This window comes from Astatotilapia calliptera, chromosome 11, assembly GCF_900246225.1.
Source record: "Astatotilapia calliptera chromosome 11, fAstCal1.2, whole genome shotgun sequence".
Taxonomy (NCBI): Eukaryota; Metazoa; Chordata; class Actinopteri; order Cichliformes; family Cichlidae; genus Astatotilapia; species Astatotilapia calliptera.
In genome coordinates, this window is record NC_039312.1 from 28,612,523 (window position 1) to 28,634,340 (window position 21,818).

The window sequence follows — 21,818 nt, forward strand, 5'->3', positions numbered from 1 at the left end:
TGGTGGGTTTTTTTGGTACATACTATAGAATGTAGTGTGCATCTTCAAAGGACACTGAAGACAACCCCAAACTGATGTAATTAAGAAGAACAGAAAAGAACTGACATCTTGTACGAATACTTTTTTTCATTTCTAGATTTCTTGTGTGGTAGGGCGTCTCTGCTTTGGTACAAAGTGTATGAAAACATCTCGCATTAGAAGCCACAGAGCTTTATCAACTTCAAATTGCCCAATTTATCTAAAGAGATGATGAATTTTTCATCAAACCTGAACAGCCGATATTTGTGCTTAAAAACTATAGAAATGTAGCACAGCTGTACTTTCAATGATTGCAGTTTCCTTAAAAGTTCTATATTCCTTTTATTCAGTTTTCCTAACTCCAGCCATAATAAATTGTTAAAGACTAGCCTTTCAATGGCCTCTTGGGGAATAAAGCATATAAACGCATTAGGCGTTCCCCAGGGTGCTAATCTGGGTCCACGGTAGATTCCTAATTATCAGTGTTTATCTTTTCATTGTCCAGAGCCTCTCTATCACTCGTGTCTGCTCAGTGAAGTAACAGACACACTCCAGGCTCTCCGCTTCCCATGTGAGAGCAGAGATTCTGCCTGACATCAGACATGGGAAGCGAGCTGCAGCAGCATGAAGGGTAAAAGGTCGAGACTTGACCACCCCAGGCAGATAAAGCAGCCTTTTCATGTGTGATCAGCCCACAGCCTAAAGACAAATCCCTCAGTTTGCTGCCTTTGAACTTCACTGCAACTGCAGTGAGTCCCCTACTCTCTCTGTGGCTGACAAAGAGAGAATGAACGCACACCCTATTATTTTATTAAAATATTTCGCCACCACTTCTTTACTTTCCTTCATTTGAAGCTGAATGAAAGGAATGAATGTGCAACATAAAGAAATGCCTGCTCTTTCCAGGAGTACACTAATTAGGTGATCCAGGTAGAATTCATTATCCTTTGCTAGTTTTCCTATTAAATTGGTGATACTGAAAATGGAGACGAGGAGGATGAACGAAAGCGGATGAGATGGATTTTTATAAAATAATTTTGTTTAAGGGGCTGGAACAAAATATGTGAAAGATCTTGCCAGTATAATACATTCAGTTCCTGCAGCTCACTGTAGATGCTTAGTGTAAAAAATCGGGCTCAGGCAGCCTCCAGTTCTCCATCAAGCCTTTTTACAAAGCAATTATGACATTCATAACACTCTTTCTTCAGCCCCCTTCCACTCTTTCCCATCAGTGCATAATTCATAGGCAACTCATCTCCAAAGCTAAGCCAATTGCATCCTCTCTAAACGAGCATGCAGTGCAGCTCCCACAGCAGCACAAAAGGAATGTCAGTCTCATGACAGACTATTTCACGTTCTTTGTTTCATAAGAATGGATGTAAATAGAGGGCGTTCTTCTGCTGCTGCTCTCCCAGGTAGAGGGAATGCAAACAATGCTGCGGACCTGATGTGTGTACTTGCTGCTTTCCAGATGATTTAGCTCTGTAATTCTGCCACTTGGCTGCCACTGTGTGTGTGTGTGTGTGTGTGTGTGTGTGTGTGTGTGTGTGTGTGTGTGTGTGTGTGTGTGCGCACGTGCAGGCTGTGCTGTGTGTCCACACAATCTGTATGTATATATATATATATAGAGTGCTATTTTTAAAGATGAACCGTAAATAGTAGTAACAGGGCCTAAAACGGTCTTTGCCTCTGTTGCCATTCCTGGGCTGCTGCCGTCTCATTCATTCATGAGTTTGCATGAATTTGCAGAAACACTCTGGGCTTTCTTGCTCTGACTTGCCCTTTTAAAATATGGACTTCGTGATGTACCCATCCTCTGTTTTTGATCAGGCACCGTAGCGTATCCCAGACCACCCTTATTTCATGGTTAGTTAGACGTATGAGTGAATTAGACACACGTTTTTACACTCGTCATCTTTCGCTGTTCTGCATGGAATTAGGTCAGCATTCAGTTTAGGTAATAAGGCGTAATGATATTAATGGTCAGAAAATGACATTCGCCATCCTGTCTTTTAAATATGAAGTGTCACTGGAGATCTGCCCACTCATTTTGTTTGCAGATGTGTCTGGTATCTTTCGTGAGAAAATCTGTTTGAAAAGACTGAAAATTGCATTTTAACCACATTGATTATTTATATGGATATTTCATGGATTTAAAGGGAGAATAATTCCCTTTAGCATAGTGCAGATCGTCATATTGTCTTGTCACTACTGAGCTTCCTGTAGAGAAATGATCAATGCATAAGACGGTGTTTTGAAAATGGGAAATGAGCAGAATCCGCAGACTCTCTAATGTGCCTCTGATCGGGGATTCACATTCGGCGTGTCAGGCGGCCTGGGCCGGGCAGCCGGTTGCCGTGGGCGACCAGCAGATCAGTGATGTGGCGGTGATGCCTCTAATGAAGCTGACACAGCACAGCCTCCCGACTCGCGGGCCCCTGAGGGCCTCTTGCTCTGCATGTAGAGCCACAAACACTCCCACCCCCCTCACCTACTCTTCATTTCAGCCAAATGTGCTTCTGATTTGATAGTGCCTCAAATGGATTGCTGCATCATTTATTCTCTTGTATATGTTGGGTTTGTAGTAGCTAAATAAGGTCATAATATACAAACAAAGCCTCGCTCTCCTTGCCCTTTTCAGAATCTCTGTCTCTCTCAGCCTGATAAATGTCTCTTGTGTTGTTTTCCAGAAGCTGCCCAGCTGAGGTGAAGGGGAGGGCAGAAGATCCTAGTTCAGCTTGAGTGTGGATGACCTGCCCCCAGAAACAGGACCATGATCTGAAAAGCGTGCTGTACACAGAGCCCCGTTCTTCCTTTCTTCCTTCTCCCTCTTTTTTTGTTTTTGTTTTTTTCTATCTTGCTGGTGAAAGCCTCCCTGCCTGGGTCCTTCAAACAGGGTCAGTGTGCACAGCGAGGGCAAACTGAAAGCGAATAGAGATTCAAAGAGGAGGAAAAGTAACAGCAGCCATCCGTGACCTCACATCTTGTCACTTTCCCCTGATCCTCCCACTGCAACACCAGAACCATGGGGAGGAAAAAGATCCAGATTCAGAGGATCACTGACGAACGCAACAAACAGGTTAGAACAAATGACCTGAACTGTCATGATATGGAAAGAAACTCCTGTTAAACTTTCCTGTTTCAGAAACCAAAATTAAAGAACTAAAGTTTTCAACAAAGTTAATATAAGTAGCTGGATAATTATAAATAGCTGGATTTGTGGATCAGTCCTGTGGTATTTGAAAATGAATCCTGTATTGACCCTGTTTCATGTGCATGCATAAGGAAATCCCAAACGCCCTTGTAGTGAAGAATATGATAAATGTCATGCAGTGTTAGGTAATCAAGATTTAATATTGAGTTTTATTTAATTTTTTCAGGAGCTTAATTTCATAAAAACTGGCATAATTATTGTAAGGAACTTGTAATATAAAATGAACACATTAAATAGCTTGTTTGCAAATGTGGTCCATTGCTATAGACATTATGTTGTTCATATAAGAAATGAATTGCACAGCTTATACATTATGATGTACATTTATAATAAAGCTGGACCTTGCAGTTGTTAAAATGGGGTAAGTATCTCTGCACAGACAACACTAGATGACTTTGATATGTCGCCGAGTGGGTTTCTTCTGCTGATAGCACCACTGTACCACAAGGCAGTTGTATTTGACCCATCTGGAGTGATCGTGGGACAGTTTGTGTCATTACTTTATCTTCTTCGGTCTCAGTTTCCACTTGCTTGAGAAACTTGCAGCAGAAAACACAGGCAGCACACAGTCCAGACATTGTTGTTAACTTTGTTAATGCACTCATTAGCTATGCTGTAGCTAAATGGTTACACTGAAGGCTAAAGACAAAATTAACAACCACACACATATTTGTTTAATTTCTGAGCTAAACTTCACGATCCAGTCGGGAGTGTTAAATGACCCATATATAGCCAGTAGATGCAGGCTTTCACTGAGCTGATTTCTCTGTATAGCTCTCATCTGTCCTGCTCAGATCTAAGAAAGAAATGATCATTTTCACTTTTCCAGCACTGAATTCCATTGTGGTGACAGAATACTTTAGCTCAGGCAATAAGAAATTCCCACAGGGATCCTTTCCGTTTTTCATATGTCCCATGTAGCATGAACAACATAGTTGCAGCTCTCTCAAGAGTGCCACAACAGAACAGTATAATAGCATTGTGTTTTATGAGGCTCATATGTGTCGGGGGGTTTCTCTGACACCTCCCCTTCCTACAGTGGAAAAAGGCAAGAAAAAAAGTATGATATTTCCCCAAAAAACAGACTCGGTCCCTCTGGTTACATCAGTGGCATTGTCAGAGAGGATGAAAGGGTAAATGATCCATCTAAAATGAGTCAACTGGTAAATGGGCTTCGCTCCATTGAGCAGATTGAGTAATGGATTTGACGTGCCCACCTTCAAAAACAGAGAGAGAAGAAAAACAAGATGGAGACAGGCGTAGGGAGAGAAACAAGGTGCCTGACTGAATAAGACCCGAGCAGTGTAAAAGTGAGGTGGCCGTAGGGTTTGGAAAATCATCCTCAGTTTTCTTCTCATCAATCTTAGCAGGTTGCATTTCGATAAAGAAGAGGAAGCAGTGCCTGCAGGGGGTCGGTGAAGTATGATGACTTGTTATTCATCAGTACACAATTGGACATAAAGGAGGAATGGGTTGTAGCTGTTTCTGCTCGAGCAGCCAGTGTTTGTGTCAGGTGTTGAACAGTTTATCAATAAGGTGATGAACTCTGTGGTAATACATGATCATAATGTCACAATCCCAAATTAATCATTGACTGCGATCAAGCGATTTCCCCGCAGAAAATGATTTCTTAATCACTTTGTCAAACCAGTCAGCGTGATGACATTCTGATGCTCCTATCGAACCGAAGCTGTAGTGAGCATTTACATTTCACCTTCTCCCCCCCCCCCCCCCCCCCCCCCCTTTTTTTTTTTTTCTTGTTTATCTGATGTTCTCAGTGAGAGCAGTTGACACAGTAAAGCAGGATTCAGTTGTTCTCTCAATGACATTTAGTGTTTGATATGGAACAGACTATGAAATAAGTGGTTTTTAGATGCTTTCTCTGTGTTGCTTCAGCTAATGAACAGTGCAGCTTCTGAAAGGAAATCAAATGAATTTTGGAGTACATGCAGCCCGTCACCCTCCTACATGTTGATTCAGAGATGCTGCCATAAGCTCTGCAAAATAAACAGCGTTCAGAGTGTGGGCCCCGGCTGGAAACATGACAACATCTCAAATACCACATTTCTTACAAAGACAAAGACGCATGAAAAAGAACAGGACTGGCATGTTGGAATGCTTTGATTTATTTGTTTATTTCTTTTTATGGAAGAGTGTTTGTCACATCAAAGATAACACAGAAAGAGTTGACTTTTCATTAACACTGTGACCCATTTTAGCAAGAAGATGTAAGAAGAAGAAAGATTCGCTGCCAGAAATCAAAGAATCCTGAATCGCTAATCAGATTTATGTTAAGCAACAGCTGTAGTGCATAGTGCAATGCAAGAATTACATTAATCATCGGCTTGTTTTGGAAATTAAATTTCAAGGAACAAGAAAACTCACTTAAAACTATTACTCCAGGGATGCTAGTATAAACTATCCGCTTAAGATTTATCTTTTTGTTTTGCTAACACTGACCCCAAAGTTAGAGATGATATTTTGATTCTGATTTTGCATCAGATTTTGGGGCAGTTGCTCTCCAGTACACTGCTTCTCCATCTGTTTTTCTTTGTTAAGTCTAATGAGTATTGTAGTCGTGCATTTAGCGTCACTATTATTAGTCCATCATACCAAACTGATTGGAGAAAACGTGATTTCACAGACGTCTCTATGATGTGTAGTTTTAAATATTAAGAAACCCTTGTGCCTCAACTCCCATTGCAAAGCATTTTCTGATCATTCAGATTAGAAACTGTTAAATAAAACATGCATGTGCAGTAAGCAAATGGGACTTTATCAGTTTATGGTTAATTCAGATGATCAGCTATTAGACACATCAAAGCACTTCTTTACATTTATGCAAATATTTATTGATTTTAACATTTAAACCAGCTCCTGATACAGATTTAGCATATTGTAATGAGTATTTCTGTATTGTCGCTGACTCTAAAAGTAAACTAATTTAAGCTTGTCGTGCCATTAATTTTTTGGGGGGTTTTTAACATCGCTGTTGAATTAATTGTAGGCCTGTAGATCAATTATTGGGGCAATTTCATGCAAAATGTTCCAGTGGGAATTCACATACCCATCTGTAGAAAAAAAAAATAGATATGAGTCAGGTGTAAACTAATCCTCAGCGGCACCCCCAGCCAACGTTACAGCTTTGATGCATACGTTCATAATTCAGCTAAAATCTGAACATGAGCTTTTCCAAGCTAAAGATTGTTCTACAAAGTTGAGCATTTGCTTTTTGCTTCCATCTAGCAAAACATACAATTCTAAGCCATGTTTCTGAATCTGCATGATCTTTTACACATGAAAAAATCTCATGTGCAGTACTTTTTTATGAGCCTTGAAGCAGCTTTCAATAAATGTTTTAAAATATCTGTGAATGGAAAAAGGTAATTGTGCAGAATTTTTTCTTTCACTGCTAAATAAGTTGAATTTCAGCATTTCAGCTGATCTAAATTTTTTTTCAAGTGTAGCCCATTGTTGAAGAATAATCAGTCTCCTAACTGAAGTAGTTGTAGTTATAGCAAATTTACTGAGAGTCCACAGGATTAACATTTTAGAAGAGATAACTTTTAGTAGTTGTTGGAATATAGTCATGCATAAAGAAGTATTTAAAAGTCTAACGATTTATGAAGCATTAAGCATCAATCTGTTGTGTGGTGTCCGCAGCGATGTGGACATTGTATCGGCCTGCTCTCTTGAAGTGAGAAGTGATTGTGAAAGCAAAGCTGTTGATCTCCATTCCTACCCACACCTGTGGCCACAAGCTGTGGGTAGTGACCGAAAAAATGAGATACAAGTAGTGGAAATGAGCTTCCTCGGAAGGGTGTCTGGGCAGAGCTGCTGCTCCTCCATATTAAAAGGAGCCAGATGAGGTGGTTTGGGCATCGGACTAGGAAGCCTCTTAAGGCATCTGTGAGGTGGGATTTTTTTGAGCATGTCCTTCTGGCCGAAGACCCCAGGGTATACCCAAAACATGCTTGGGTAGCTTGGAACACTTAGTGCTCCCCTCAAAAAGAGCTAGAAGAGGCTGCAAGAGAAAGAAGCTAACTGCAAGTTGACCCGAGCACTATCAAGAGCAATCTCGATACCATTTGAATTATTCTCCATAGTTTCTTATCTTGCATATAAATGGATCCAATGCCACTCTCTTAGACTGCAATTTGTAGCTCTCATCCTGTTCTGTAGTTCATCGTGAACTGTAGTCCAACGTGCAGAAAAACCCCTGTGCTGAGATAACCCACGTTGGAAAGCAGATCAAGATTCAATTTTGCACATGCACTGTAACTCTAAACTTCTAGGCATTATTCAACAGAATAGCACATGAGAAAACAAATCTCTAACACACTAATATTAGACACTTGATGTTTTGTTTTTTGTTTTTTTACCTGTCAGCTATTGCACCGATTTGCACCGATGGCACACATAGTTGTCTGGTGAATTCATAGCTAGCAGAGGGATACTGTGTGTACTGTATCCTGCACACTCAACCCAGGCGGCGTTCTGGCCTAAATCAGTATTTCCAGTAGTAAAAACTCTCTCTGAAGTGGACTATCTCCTGCGGTGTGCTGTGGAAAAGCAGAGCTTTGACAAATGGTCCAGCATCATTCTCCCAACATTTTCCAGAATTCATATGTGAAAAAAATGAAGGACAATACAGTGTAGCGATACCATAGGACAAGAGAGACTCTGGAGAAGCAGCTGATTATTTTGCTCATTTGTTTGTTTGTAGCACAGTTCTTGGCAATTAAAATATTACTAGAGGAGCACCTTAATTAAAAGTGAAGAGGATATTGTAATGGCAATTTACAGTTCAATTCTGTCTCTCTTTTACACACAACAAATGCAATTCCAGTAGATACAGTTTTATTTACAATAACTTTTGAATCGCTTAACATTTTAAAATAAAAATAGCATATCATTGTTCTGTAGATCCTTGAAAGCTCGTACCTGTACTGATTAGTATAGTGAGACCCGGTGTATTTATTTATTTATTAATTAATTTTTTCCTCAACTGTTCAAACTGTATGTGTGAGCGAGACTGTAAGCTAGCAAATGAAAGAGAGGGTTTTGGCTACAGGAAACAGCAAGAGGAGGTTGTGGTTGTCAGTGGTGGTTTCCTCATCCATCTGCCACACAACCACAACCTCGCCAAGACACATGCACGCACGCACACGCACTCAAATGAAACCACTCGCCCCCTTTCTTTCTTACTCTTCTCACTGAGGATGTCTTATTCTTCAGTTGCCATTGGTTACCTGGCAATTCAGCTCTTAATGTCAATTACCTCCAGCTTGTTTATCCTTTGTGGTAAACAGCAAGATTGAAGCTCAGACCAAAAGTCACTACCCCACTGCTTACTTTTTTCTAAAAAAAGAAAGACGGACAGAGGTTTTGTTTGGGATGTGGGACTGATTTTGTTTGCTTTAAGCACTGGTGGATGACCTTATAATTTTTTTAGGGAGCAGTTGTTGTTTGCAGTGGCTTCTCTCTACATCACCAGTCTTGTCATCCCGCACAACTGTAATTTCCTCCCTTACCAACATCGCCACATAATTTATCTGCTCATTCTGTGTGTGTGTGTCTGTGTGTGTGAGACAGAGAGAGAGAAAGAGAGGAAGAGGAGTGGAGAGATATGTAGATAGGCAGAGAGATAAAGATGGGGAGGGGGTGTGGGGGGTGAGATGATGGTAGCAGTGTGTGATGAGGTGGGAAATGGGGGGCGGAGGGGAGGAGAGGAGTCGGTTGCCCATGGATACGACCCCGATATAATTTGATTTGTGGCAGCAGGAAGCAATGAGTGAGCGAGTGCGAAGGGAGGGAGGAAGGGAGGATGTGGAAAAAGCAAGAGAGAGAGAAGAGAGGAAGAGAAAACGAGGGCGAGAAAATAAGAGAGGAGAAGGAGGGATGAGGGAGGCTTAAACATGTCGGGTGCAGAAAGGAGCAAGAGATGGAAGAGATGAAGTGATTGTAGGAGAGAACGATGCACAGATTGAAGGTCTCACTTGCTGCTTTTCCTGCTTTCATCCTCAGTGTCTCTATCTTATCTCTACCACTCTATTTGTTCTCTCTTTCTTTCTGTATTCAATTCATTTCAATTATAGTTTCAGTTCAGAACTCAGCTGCCAGCGGAGCAGCCTTCTGCCACAGAAATGTGGCCTCTGTCGATGCAGGTAAACCCTAGAGGCAGTATCAGAATATCATTAATACGTTTATTTGGCGACAGATATATTATAATGCATTGTAATTACCATAAATGGACAAAAAAAGCTCAACACTCTCATTCTTAAACATAAAACCAGAAGATGGTTATTCCATTAGGGTTGCAGTTTTGCTCTTAAAAGCCTAGTAAATGCGATTAAATTTTGATGAAGACTTTTTTAAAGGTCTCGAATATCTGTAAAAAATTGCAGTGAAATCAGTGCAACGTTTGTAAAAACACTTCACTTAATATTAAAAATGTCAGAAATATTCTTGATTTTTTTTTCCAATTTAAAAGCAAAAAAAGTAAACCAATCAGTCCATTACTGAAATTAATGTAAAATAGCTAAAAATCTTCAAGGTCAAACATGTGACTCCCTCTCCCTCAGTAAACGTCACCAATCTCCAGATGTACAGAACAAAAAGCTTTCTTAGAATGAGAATCAAAGATTTAAAGGGACTTTAGGACTTAAGGTTACATAAGAAAGTGCAGTAAACTGCAGGAAACTTGTAAGCATGCTGCACTTCAGGTCACAGCCACAATCATTGATGTCACAGCAGGTTTTTGGCTTGCACGTCTGATGGAAAATGTGTTGATGTCATTCGTGGGTGTGGCCTGAAGTGCAGCATGCTTGAAATCTTTCTGCCTCTTCAACACCATCTGTGTACACATTGACTTTTATTTCCATTTCTCCCATATCAAATGCTCGATATTGTAGCAGTACCTGAAGCTTTTTCTTCTTTTTCTTCTGCTAATCTTCTTCTCCTTGCATGTGTTTGTGTTTGTGCAATCCTGTGTGTTTAATCCAAACAAAGCCAAATCTCTCTGGATTGTAAATACCAGTTGGTTATAGCGGGGAAGCGCTTCTAAAGCCAACCGGCAGACAACAAGGGACCCTGTGCTTTAGCAACACTCCCAGTTCTGTTCAGCTTGTTCACAACTGAGCGGGCGTGTGTGTGTGTGTGTGTGTGTGTGTGTGTGTGTGTGTGTGTGTGTGTGTGTGTGTGTGTGTGTGTGTGTGTGTGTGTGTGTGTGTGTGCGTGTGTGTGTGTGTGCGCGCATAAGGGAAAGGGAGAAATAACGTGTGAGAGAAGGAAAGTGCAGAAAAGAGAGCGGGAGAGAGTGTGTGACATAGAAAGAGAGCATGGAAAAGAGCATATCATAGTGTGAAAGTGACACAGAGCGAGTGTGACGGGAGAGAAAGGAGTGTACGGACTGAAGTGAAAGTCTGTGCACAAAATACAATCTGAGTACTTGAAAGAGCATGTTTAGACATTCTGTCTAGGAGTCTTTTTTTTTTTTCCTAAAAATGTCTCTATCTTGTATGTTTAATACACAGTGCTTCCATGCAGTCAGTCTTGCTTTGTCTCAGATACCCAAACCATACGCTTCAGAGCACGATTTGTGCCGTCATTAGAGTCTGGAAGTGCAAAAAGCTCAAATTACACTTTCAGTTTAACTGAGAATAAGCTGGTTTGAATGGCTCTGGTCCAAAATGATATTAAGTCAGGTCTTGAGGGGGAAAAGCTCAACATTTGCGTAAATGTGCTTTTTTACTTTCCTGCCAAGATTGAGAGTCACAGTGAGGTCAGATAATTTACTGTAAAGCTGCAAGTTGTCAGTTTTACTTTTTGGTTTTTCATCAGATAAAACAGGATATAACATGACAATTAGAGAGCTTTAGGGGAGCTTTGACAGATGCTAGCTGTCGCTTATTCTACAGTCATATTTAGTATCAGTTTTACTCTCAGCATTTGACAGATTTCCCAGTGTGTTCCTTTCAGTTTCATCATGCCTTGTGTCTTATTTGCAGATTATAGGTTTTTTAAATTCTGGTGAACAGATTTTTTTTATTTATATCTATATGTTTTTATTCAAACACATTCAAAATGTGTTGTATTTCAAGCTGAAATAACAAAATCCCTTTCACTTGCTTCATTTCTTTTATTTATTATTTGTAAAAAAAAAAATGCTGAGTAGAACTTGTGTGCACCGCCTGCATCCTTTTCAAAATATTGGCTTTAGTTTAGGTTTAGTATCCAGTTTGTCTTAGCGTTAGTATGCGATTTGGGTTGAATGAAAGAAATATGGTTATCAGCATGTATTTTTCTTTCTTTTTTTCTGTAAATGGTTGCGACCTGTACATTTTGACATTTTAATTTCGTAAGTGAACATTACTCTAAACAGACCCTGAAGAAAATTTTCCTCTCGTGAAAATTGAAATAGATCTTTCACTAAAAATCTATAATCTGTGGCTTGTTGCCAGATCCACACTCTAGCTCCGTGGCCCACATCATCATTCAGGACCAAGAGACTCCATGAAAACCTTCTTGCCTTAGAACAAGAAATAAAATGTCAGAATATGTAGATAATGCCCTTGTTTTCATTTCAGTTTAACTTCATTAATAGAGTGTCGTTTATAATGTTATAAAATTACAATTGTTTTAGGGAACTATGAATAATTTTACTAAGATTGTGTTAGAGCTCTCTCAGCTCAGTTTTCGTTTTTGTCATCAGGTGACGTTCACCAAGAGGAAGTTTGGTTTGATGAAGAAGGCCTACGAGCTGAGCGTCCTGTGCGACTGCGAGATCGCTCTCATCATCTTTAACCACTCCAACAAGCTGTTCCAGTATGCCAGCACTGACATGGACAAGGTCTTGCTGAAGTACACCGAGTACAACGAGCCACACGAGAGCCGGACTAACGCTGACATTATCGAGGTAAAGCGTGGAGACGGGAGGGAGGGCAGTGGGTCAAACAGCAGGAAACAACTGCGTCTATAACACCTCAAAATCTTTTTAACATCCTTAAAAGGTCCACTTTCCATTTGATTACCTTTATTTTAATTAATTAATACATTTATTTATTTTAGCAGATGCTAGGCTTAAAGTAATCTTGACCTAGATACACTTCCTGAACAAACTGTGTTGCCTTCTGTTGCAATAAGGCTTTGAGTATCATAGTTTATTGTACATCAAGTCATTAAAAGGGGAAGCTGGACATTTTCAGATGTGTATTGATTAACTTTCTTCCCAAGAATAAGATTAGAGATTGATATCACTGTCATGCCTGTTTACTTGTAGGCAGGTTAGAGGCAGAGGGTGATTAAGGTAGCTTAGCTTAAAAAAAAATCTGCTGATGTGATATATTACATCATGTTTAATCTATAAAGAAGCCAAAGTCACACTAACCTTCAGTGTTTGTAGCAATCTAACCTTCTTCTAAATTGTTATGCATTATAAATTAGGCTTTAAGAAACTGAAGTGGTTAAACACTGCATTTTTAGAGGTGTCATTACATTTTTTTAAAAAACTTTTTATAACCCACTGTTCTTTCCTGAAATCCCTTGTTACTGAAAAGTAACTATATATTTTAGTATTTCTTTACTATTGCCCAGTTCAGAATTGTGGAGTCCAGTCAGTCCCAGTGCTGTTTATGGTTGGATTCTGGCTCGGTGCCTTTGAGCTTAATGGGAGTAGAGAGATAGGAACAGCTGGGCCTCCCCATCTTATCCCCCGCCCCCCTTAACACTCTGGCTTTGGTCGTATTGTTACCTGGAGACCTCTCTGACAACAACAACAAAACACCAACAAGCCAAAGGACAACGCCTAGAACCAGTTGGAAACCACTTCAGCATAAAATGCCCACCAGTTAGAGGAAGAAACTTCTGAGAAAAAAAATCTTTGTTCATTTACATATTTACTAGAAGAGAGGTCAACGGGTTAGGTCAGCAGAGAAAGTGTGAGGGCAGTCCGTCAGTTCCATTTTTATGTTTTTGTAATAGGAATCCATTTGCTTCCTAACGTCTTTCCTCCCTGTGGGAAAAGGCTTCGCTGGAGCTTGTCAGGCGAACATGGAACATATTCACATGCCTTGCTGACCCTTTTATACATAAGGACCCTCTTATGAATTCAACACGAGATGGTTAGGTATGATTCAGCGAGCCGTGTGCACTGCAGTACAGCACTTACGCTTCATATGGAGCGTTGACTTAAAGCTGGATCTCGCCTGGCTTTGAGGTTTTTTTTCTCACTGAATATTGCTGCAGGAGTTCACGATCAGTCAACCACAAACATTGTCAACATGCAGTCACCGCCATGGCTTTACTGTCATGTTGAATGCTCGGGCTAAATCGTATTTCAAACAACGCACAGCAAAACAGCAAGGTTTGAAAAAATGAGATGGCTAGCTCATGAATGGATTTAGGCCATTATTAGTTGGGCACTAGCATTACCTGATCTGTGTCAGCAGCAATTTCCCAATCTGAATTTTTTGTCAAATTGCCCTTATGATTTTGGAATAAAACCTTGTGTTGGCAATGGCCTGAGAACAACAACATAATAGAGTGGGAGTGATTCCCTCTTTTATCAGCTGCTTCTAAATTGCAGAACGTAGTCCTATAAAATTGAGATTGATGCTACAGCAATAAATATTATTCGAACCTTTTGTTCTCCACTAGTTTTTGATTCACTACATTTATGAAGTAAGCGATACCAACCTGTGTCCCTGGAGTGATGAACTTTGACAGCAAATGATGAGTTTTATTTCCCTTTTTCAGGCTATTTCAAATACGTTATTGGAAGAAACCCACAGGCTGCAAACATTGTTTGATTCGATTTATGAAGCGCTCAGAAGCTCATCTGACCTCTAACTGCTGCTTTAAGGCGTAATTCTTTTTCAAGTTCTCTCAAACTGTCCACAAACACCTAAATCAATGGCTAGCTACAGTTATGTGCTAAAGGTGTTTTTGAATGGAGAGCGCTATTTTCCATTGTAGGAACCTACCTGAAGGACTCATTGATTGAATTCAGGTCCTGGATCACAAAAGTCCCAGCTCTGGGTTTGCATCTGAGTATTCTCTGGCTGTGAGATTAAATCCTCTTTCCAACAGTTTTCCTGAGGAATTTCTGATTATAAAAAGCTTTTCAGACCAGAACTGTTGGGAAACCATTTTCCTTGAATACAAGAGAGGGTCATACTTGAAGCTTGAATTACTTCATATATAGCAGAAAGTAAATTCCACATTCAACTAGATCTGATTTCCATCTGTTTTTCTGTTGATGGGATCATTTGGTTCTCATCAGAAATGGCCAAAATAGCACTCTAAAATCACACATGGACAAAAAGGAATTTGCCAGCCTAGCTACATTAAGCCTAAAGAAAATGCAATGAATAACAGATTTATCTAATTTATTTCACAAAGGGGACTTTGTCTGAACATACTCCTAAACTTCCTGAGTTTTGGGATTTGTCATTATTGGTTATTATTTGGTTGTGTAGAGGCATGAAATCTTTGGGGCCTGAGCAGAATGCTCCTAAGGGGAATTTCATCCAATAAGGGCTTGCATTCAGTAATTGCTGAAATCTCAGTGAAAGTGTTGGTGAAGCAGTTTTGTGTTTGAGTGGGCTGAAGGTAAGACTGAGAGTTTGAGGCCATAATTTTCCCTTCACCTTTCTGTCTGTCAGTTTCTCTCTTCCTTCTACCCTTCCTGGCTTCGCTTCCTCGTAATCTCCTGATTCACTCGGTCACGACAGTTTTTCCCTTCTTTCTTGTCCTTCTCTTTCTGTCTGTCTCAGAGTGTCAGCAGTAAAGCCTTTCTGTAGGCTGTATCTTCAGCTGCAGATGGCTCGTGTGTGTGTGTGTGTGTGTGTGTGTGTGTGTGTGTGTGTGTGTGTGTGTGTGTGTGTGTGTGTGTGTGTGTGTGTGTGTGTGTGTGTGTGTGTGTCGTGGCTGGGCGTTGGGCTGCTCCGGGCCACATCAGCTCAAGCTCCACTGGCTCTGTTTGTGTGCGTACATGTGTTTGTGTTTTCGAGTGTGCCACTCTGTCTCATTCTGTCTCTTTTTGTGTGTTCATTAGTGTGTGTGTGTATCTATGTTTGAGTGTGTATGTGTGCATGCATAAGTCCACCTCTTTCTGTTTGCACGCTCTGCAGTGGCCCATGAGAACGCCTCATACAATATTCAGGCTTGGTGAGCCTCTTGGTTGTGTCAGCTTCTGTGTGTGTGTTTGTGTGTGTGTGTGTGTGTCCTACATGGGAGCTTCCTGCCTATACCGGCCTTTATACTGCCTGCCACCCATTCTCTTAATAAGCCAGGAGGCATTAAGCAACATTTGTCCTCAACTGTCCCCTTCCACAGATGTACTGCATTAAACACCACCTTGTTGGGCAGGTATCAGTGTCGTTTGCCCCTGACATTTTCCATGAATTCTTGCTATTTCACATTACCAGTAGAGTAGCATGAGTCATTTCAGTATTAAAAATAAAACCCTCAGAACCTTTTTCAGAATACGTTATATAGTGTACTGCTAATAGCTGCACAAAATAGCAATTAAGTAAAACTGCAGCTTATTTAAATGTGTCTTTGTCACTTTTTGTATGGGAAACCTAAATCTCCAAGGTAATGAGTAAATACAACCATTGCATAAACGTAGTGGAGGGAAATGTGTAATATTTAGCTCCAAAACAGGTTGTTGAAAAGCAGAACCATTGACAGCTGTTAAGGAGCTGATATTCTGCATTAGCTGGAAATTGGAAAACATTTGGCTGACAAAACATTTGAAAAAAAAAAAGATGATGCAACACAGTGGTAAACATGCCCCTGGTCCTACGTTTTTAAAGCATTTTTGCTGGCATAAAATTCAAAATGAACATCACTGACAATAGCATTTCTCAGTTTAGTTTAGTTTTTACTTTTTTAAATCACTTACAGGCTTTTAATCATTTGCAAATCATTGAATTTTGTTTCACACAGTGTAATCACCTTTTTGGAAGCAGAGTTATTGTAAACATTTGTCTGTAACGAACAGTGTATTTGTTGGGGACTTGTTGGCAGATAAATACACGCTGGGTGCTCAAGTTAGGAATGTCCATGTAGAATTTGGTCAAAAGAAAGTACTCAACAGTGTCTGTGTTTGTGGCAATGAAAGGAAAAGTTCCCCAGTACAAATGTGTGGTTTGCTGAAAGTTTTTGGATAAACAATGGAGCTTTGTGACACAGCGAAATAAGATAGATCTGGCTTTGGATGCCCTCAAAGTACTTGTTACTAGAATAAATATAGTGTTGGTTGTTGACTGTAACAAAAATAAAGAAGATCATCACATGTATCCTTTTAATAACTCAGTTTTGACTAAGATTTCATTAGATATTTTCTTGGCAAGTTATAAGGGACAAGAGCCCAATGTCTTTACTTCTCTGAAGGGCTCTTACTGTGAAACACTAGCAGGAATTATTTAGTTTTATTAAATAATTGCTGTAAAGAAATGCAGAAAATTTGCAAAGTAAAAATGACCTAAATCTGTTAACATGTTCTTGTCCAAAAGAGAACCGCCGTTTAAACAGCTTGAACAGACTTGTGAATATTGTAAAATACTTTTTATCTCCATGTGCAATAAATGATAATTATCATTTTGTACATTTTGTACATTTAAATGCCGCAACTGTGACTGGACGTGCGTTACAGAAATGCTAGACATAGAGGGTGAGGGGCTTTCAGTGGCGCCCTGTACAGTCGAACAGTCAGTGTGACAAGATTGGCGAATTATACAATAATTATTAAAGATTATCTGCACTGGCACATGGTGTAACATCGCTGGTCAAGGACAGAGCTGAGACATACCGAGTGACGGAGCGCGAGAGTGAGGGAGAGGGAGAAGAGAGAGGGGATAATTGGATAGTCTCAAAATGTGCCCATTTGCTGCTCTGCCTCTGCAAGTGCTTTTGAGTATAAATTATGAAGTGTGGATATAGTCACGCAGGCACACGCAAACTGATACGTGCACGTGCGTACACAGTCTATGCTTCGTGTATGTTGCTCTGTCTATGCTGTACATGCATGCACCTCTGGGCCTAAATGCCTAGATGCACTTAAGTTCATATTGAGGTGTGTATATGGGTGTGGGTGTGTGGACTCTATTCATCACACAGTTAGACATTCCTTCACTTCAGTGCAAGCTTGAGAGGCTGTGCATATGCACACACAGCCTCTCTCTGAGATGCACGTGCTGCTTGAAAGTGTGTGTGGGCAGCCTGCCTCTCCTGTCAGAATGTGTTAATCCGCTTGACTGCAGATCCCAATCAGGGCAAAGAAGGGAAGTGAGCGAGAGACAGAGGGAACACAAGCGAGCGCAATGCTAAAAGAGTGGGGATGAATAGCTGAGGAGAGAAAGCAAGATGGGCGGAGAAGGGGGATGCCCTTTTTCCTTTAAGCGGCTCAGGGAAGACAGATCTCACCAAGAGCTTCAATGCTCGTGCTTAAGGACTTTGGGCACCGCCCTGATCCTCCTGGGCTGCAGCCAGGGGAGACTCACATATTGCGAAACATTACTTGTCAGTATTTTCCTACTAAGCAACAGATTGAGTTTGTTGCTACAATAGCCCATAGCGCTTCAAACAAATAGTATACAACCCCAGATTACCCCACTTAGTGCACAGTGAGAAATTCACCCCTCTGCAGAGTTGCATGCCCACTTCTCCTCTGACGTCCTCTCGCAGAAAGCTGATGCCTGTGTTGTCCCGTAGATGCTCCTCATATAATCCTTCTTTGCTGTCTGAACTCTGTGGTCCTCCTGCTAAGACCTGCCATGCCCAAGGTCCTAATCTGGAGTAGAAGGGGTCATAGGAAGGTTTATTGGTGCTTACATTAGTGGTCACCACTCTTACTGGGATTTGTTTCTTCCAAGTTTCTGAATCACAAAACTTGTGTGAAAGGCCCAAAGCTCAACCATAATTAGGATTTTTGGATTTATTTATTTGTTTTACGTTACAAGTAGAATTGTAATGTGTTCTCCCTTTTAAATTAGATTTTTTTGGGGGTTTGTGACCTGATACATTCACACAACTTGATTTGAAACCAAGATATAAACTTGTCTTATGTTTAGTCATTGCCTCAAAATTATTCAAATTTATTTCTTATTATTACTTCACTGTTTTTTGCAGTTGAACTTCAAGGTTAAGGAATGCAATACAATGCCTTCAGTTATGGTCAGTATTATACCACACATTCACAGCATTGTGTTCAGAACAGAGATCCTGACCTTATGAAATAATTAACAGCCCTGTGCTGAAAAGGGGCCAAGATTTCATTAAAACAATATTAAGTACTGGAAGTCCTTGATTATAAAATATGTGACTCACTCCCAGAATGAGGCGTGTTATGGAGATTCTGAATGAGGAACACGTACTCCTAGAGGGCAGAAAAATAGGCTTCGAAATATTTTGTTTAGTTGTCATTAGTGTAGGCGGTCATATATCAATAAGACTGATTGGCTTACAGGTCATCTGTAGTTGACGTAGGGCATCATGCACGATCAGCTTCCTCTGATACATAGCAAACCATCCAGAGGCCTCTTGAGGGCTAAGTGAGAGAAGTCCATTATTTTCATGGACAAATAATTCCAGTGAGAGCTGGAGGGGTAATGGCTGTTTATGCAGTGATGGTTTTTAATAAACTAAATGGTTAGAAATTAAAGGAAGTCTACAAGTCATAAACTAAACTTTGTCCAAATGTTTAAATGATTATTCCAACCTAACTTCCTGAATTTTATACTTTAATTAGAAAAAAACCCACTTACTTAGACCATCACAATGCATAACATATAGTTGAGTTTTCATTTACATTTTCATGTTAAATGCGCTTTTGACCCTGAAATTAATGCATAATTAATACTTCACACAGGGGAGCACTAGGAACAGGAAGCATAATTAATCTAAATACAAAAGTGACAGAGAGCAGGACGAGGAAATGCATTTACGTTCTTTTCTGTTTTATTTTATTTTATTTATTGATTTTCTGTTTTAACAAGGCGTTCAAAAAAAATACATTCTGAACCCGCACGATAGCGAGTGTGGGGGTTTTTTTTTTTTTTTTTTTTTTTGTGGGCAGCGAGGACATGACTTCCTCACGTCTCACGGCTTGGCAGGTTACTGACATGAGAAAAAACAAGTGCTGATCTATAATACAACATCTGAGGAGCCTGGCAGCCACTGCTGTGCTGAGACTGTGGATACGATGCCCCAAATGACTGACTGTAGGGGGCTGCATGCGTGAGAGAGGGAGAGACTTTCTTCTGCATTTCTGTATTTGACAAGCCACAATGGGAGGTGACATTACAGTTTGCTTTGCACTTACCAGGCCTAGACAGCAGGGACTCTGCCTGCTACCTAAGTACTTTTGGGACCATATAACCTGCACCGTCATAGTCCAAAAGAAAGCCTAACAATAAACAGCACATACTGTACCGGGCAAATAAAAGTGTTAGACAGTGAGATTAGAAAACTATAATAATCAGTTAAAGGAAAGATTTTTACATGTCTCTGTTAATATTCTGTTTATCCTTCATGATCATGTTTGTCACTAAAACATCCCTTCCTAATATACTTCTGTTAGAAGTGATGAAGAACAAAATCCAGTCTTTGGTTCCTGAATAGATTTCAAAATTCATCCAGTCAAGTGGCCACCTTCCTTTTACATAGATTTTGATTCTGTGCTGACCTGCAGCGCAGCAACACTAAGTCAAAGTGGGGAATTTGGTACTCGTATGTAAAGTAAATGCCCCTTTAGAAGTCAGTTGTATTTTTATCTGTCTTATTTGCCTTCATAGCACTGAAATCGGTTTGTAATTCTCAGATAAATTTTTCTAATGAGGAGTGATCAGTGGCCTTATGAACACCAGACAACAGTTTGGTGACTCACATCCTTTAACTTTAGTTAAAGTACAGTACAAATCAGTGATTAGTCCGACCCTCCTTTGTTCTTAAAGCAGTTGTGATTGTTCCAGTTGTTTTGGAGGACTGGCCAAAGTTTCTGTGGATTACAGCTGATTCCAAGTTAACTTGATGATGTTGAGATTAGGTTTGTGTAGAGGTTACGCTATCAGTTGCAAGACTCTTTGTTCTTCTTGATAACAAAGATAGGTTTCATGGTCTTTTTGCCATGTTGAACAATTACTTTATCATAGATAAGAATTTAAACATCTAAAGTGGCTAAACAGGAAAACTGTGCAAGCGGTGCTGTTCGGCAGTTTCATATCTGGGCCTTCCCACCTCCCAAAGTGTCCTTGGGCAAGTCACAGAGCCCAGAGTTGCTTTCAGAGGCAGTGTGTGTATCTGTTAAACTTATACATGGCTAGATATGGTGACACCCAAACACACATGTATGTTTTAGGTAAAGGTCTGTTTTTCTGGCACCTTCCAAATGAATGTGACGATAAAGCTGATAGAGGCAAAAGTGAGAAAAATAAAAGGAAATGCAAAAAACCAGGAAGGGAACCTGATACACTCAAAGTATTATTGCCACTGTTATCAAACGTCAAATACTGACACTATGCATGCAGTCGTACAGTGACTTTCACTCACGACTTAGACACATAGAGGCTTCAAACACATTTTCAGAGTAAGGGATAAAAGGTTGGAGCAGGAAAGAGAGAGGAAAAGGGAAGGAAATTATGATGGGAAAAGCTCTGGGAACAAGAGACAGGGCAAAAGAGGAATGGAAAAGAAACTGAAACAGAGGAGAGAATGAAGGTTGATGAGAGGAAATGAGCGACTGGGGAGTATTGCATATGGAGACATTTCAAGGAAGCAATGGCGAGAGATGTTAAGGGTGGAAAAACACAGAAGGACAAGTGCGAGAGTTTGCACTTGCACTGTGAGCGAGCGAGAGCTGCGTTAAAGGTGGTGGGCTGAGAGATGAGAGGCCGAGAGAAAGACAAAAAGAGACAGGACAAAGCAGCAGCAGCGTTTCATGGAGAGCTGGAAACAGAGGGCGGGCGGACAGGCGGGTGGGCGAACGAGCGAGCCAGAGGGGAACGAAGAGAGTGAGGTGGGGGCGGGGCTTGCGAGCAGTCATAGCCAGTTAGAGGCTGGCGTGGTGCTCTGCAGGGTGAATCTTACCCTGGCAACACAATAGAGCGAGAGAGCGAGAGGGAAAGTGGGAGAGAGGGAGACAGCGGACAGGTGAACAGATGGCTGACTGAGAGACAAGCTGATCAGTGCACAACAGAGGGGTGTGTGTGAGCGAAAGAGAGAATGTGAATGTAATGCAATGTAACACAAAATGTTCAGTCTGAGAGAGAGTGGGAAAACAAACAAAGAAAGTGAGAGAGAGTGAGAGAGGGGGAAAGATGCCCATGTTTACACTGTAATGTTCACAAAATATCAGTGGAGTTTACATGAGAGAAAGACAGAGAGGCAAGCCTGTGATGTCCAAAAAATATCAAGTGTGTGTGAAAGCAAGTAGAGACAGTGTGAGAAGGAAGCCTACTGTACGTCTGTTTGCATCCATATGTCAGTGTGTCCATTAGGATTGTTGCTTTTTATATGAATTTGAAAGTGTCAGATGGAGAGGAAACAAAGGAATATTTGACCAGTGGTAATCCGTTCAGATTTT

The 21,818-nt window shown here is 40.6% G+C and overlaps 1 protein-coding gene across 11 annotated transcripts in view; it reads left to right on the forward strand.

The window, feature by feature from the left end:
• mef2d (myocyte enhancer factor 2d) overlaps nt 1-21,818 on the forward strand; it is a 99,042-nt gene that overhangs the window by 35,556 nt on the left and 41,668 nt on the right. For all 11 annotated transcript variants that reach the window (XM_026184141.1, XM_026184143.1, XM_026184144.1 and 8 more), the window contains 2 exons: nt 2,709-3,097; nt 11,946-12,149. In XM_026184141.1, coding sequence (XP_026039926.1) covers nt 3,044-3,097; nt 11,946-12,149 — 258 coding nt within the window. In that variant the 5' untranslated portion in view covers nt 2,709-3,043. The remainder of the gene's footprint in view (nt 1-2,708; nt 3,098-11,945; nt 12,150-21,818) is intronic.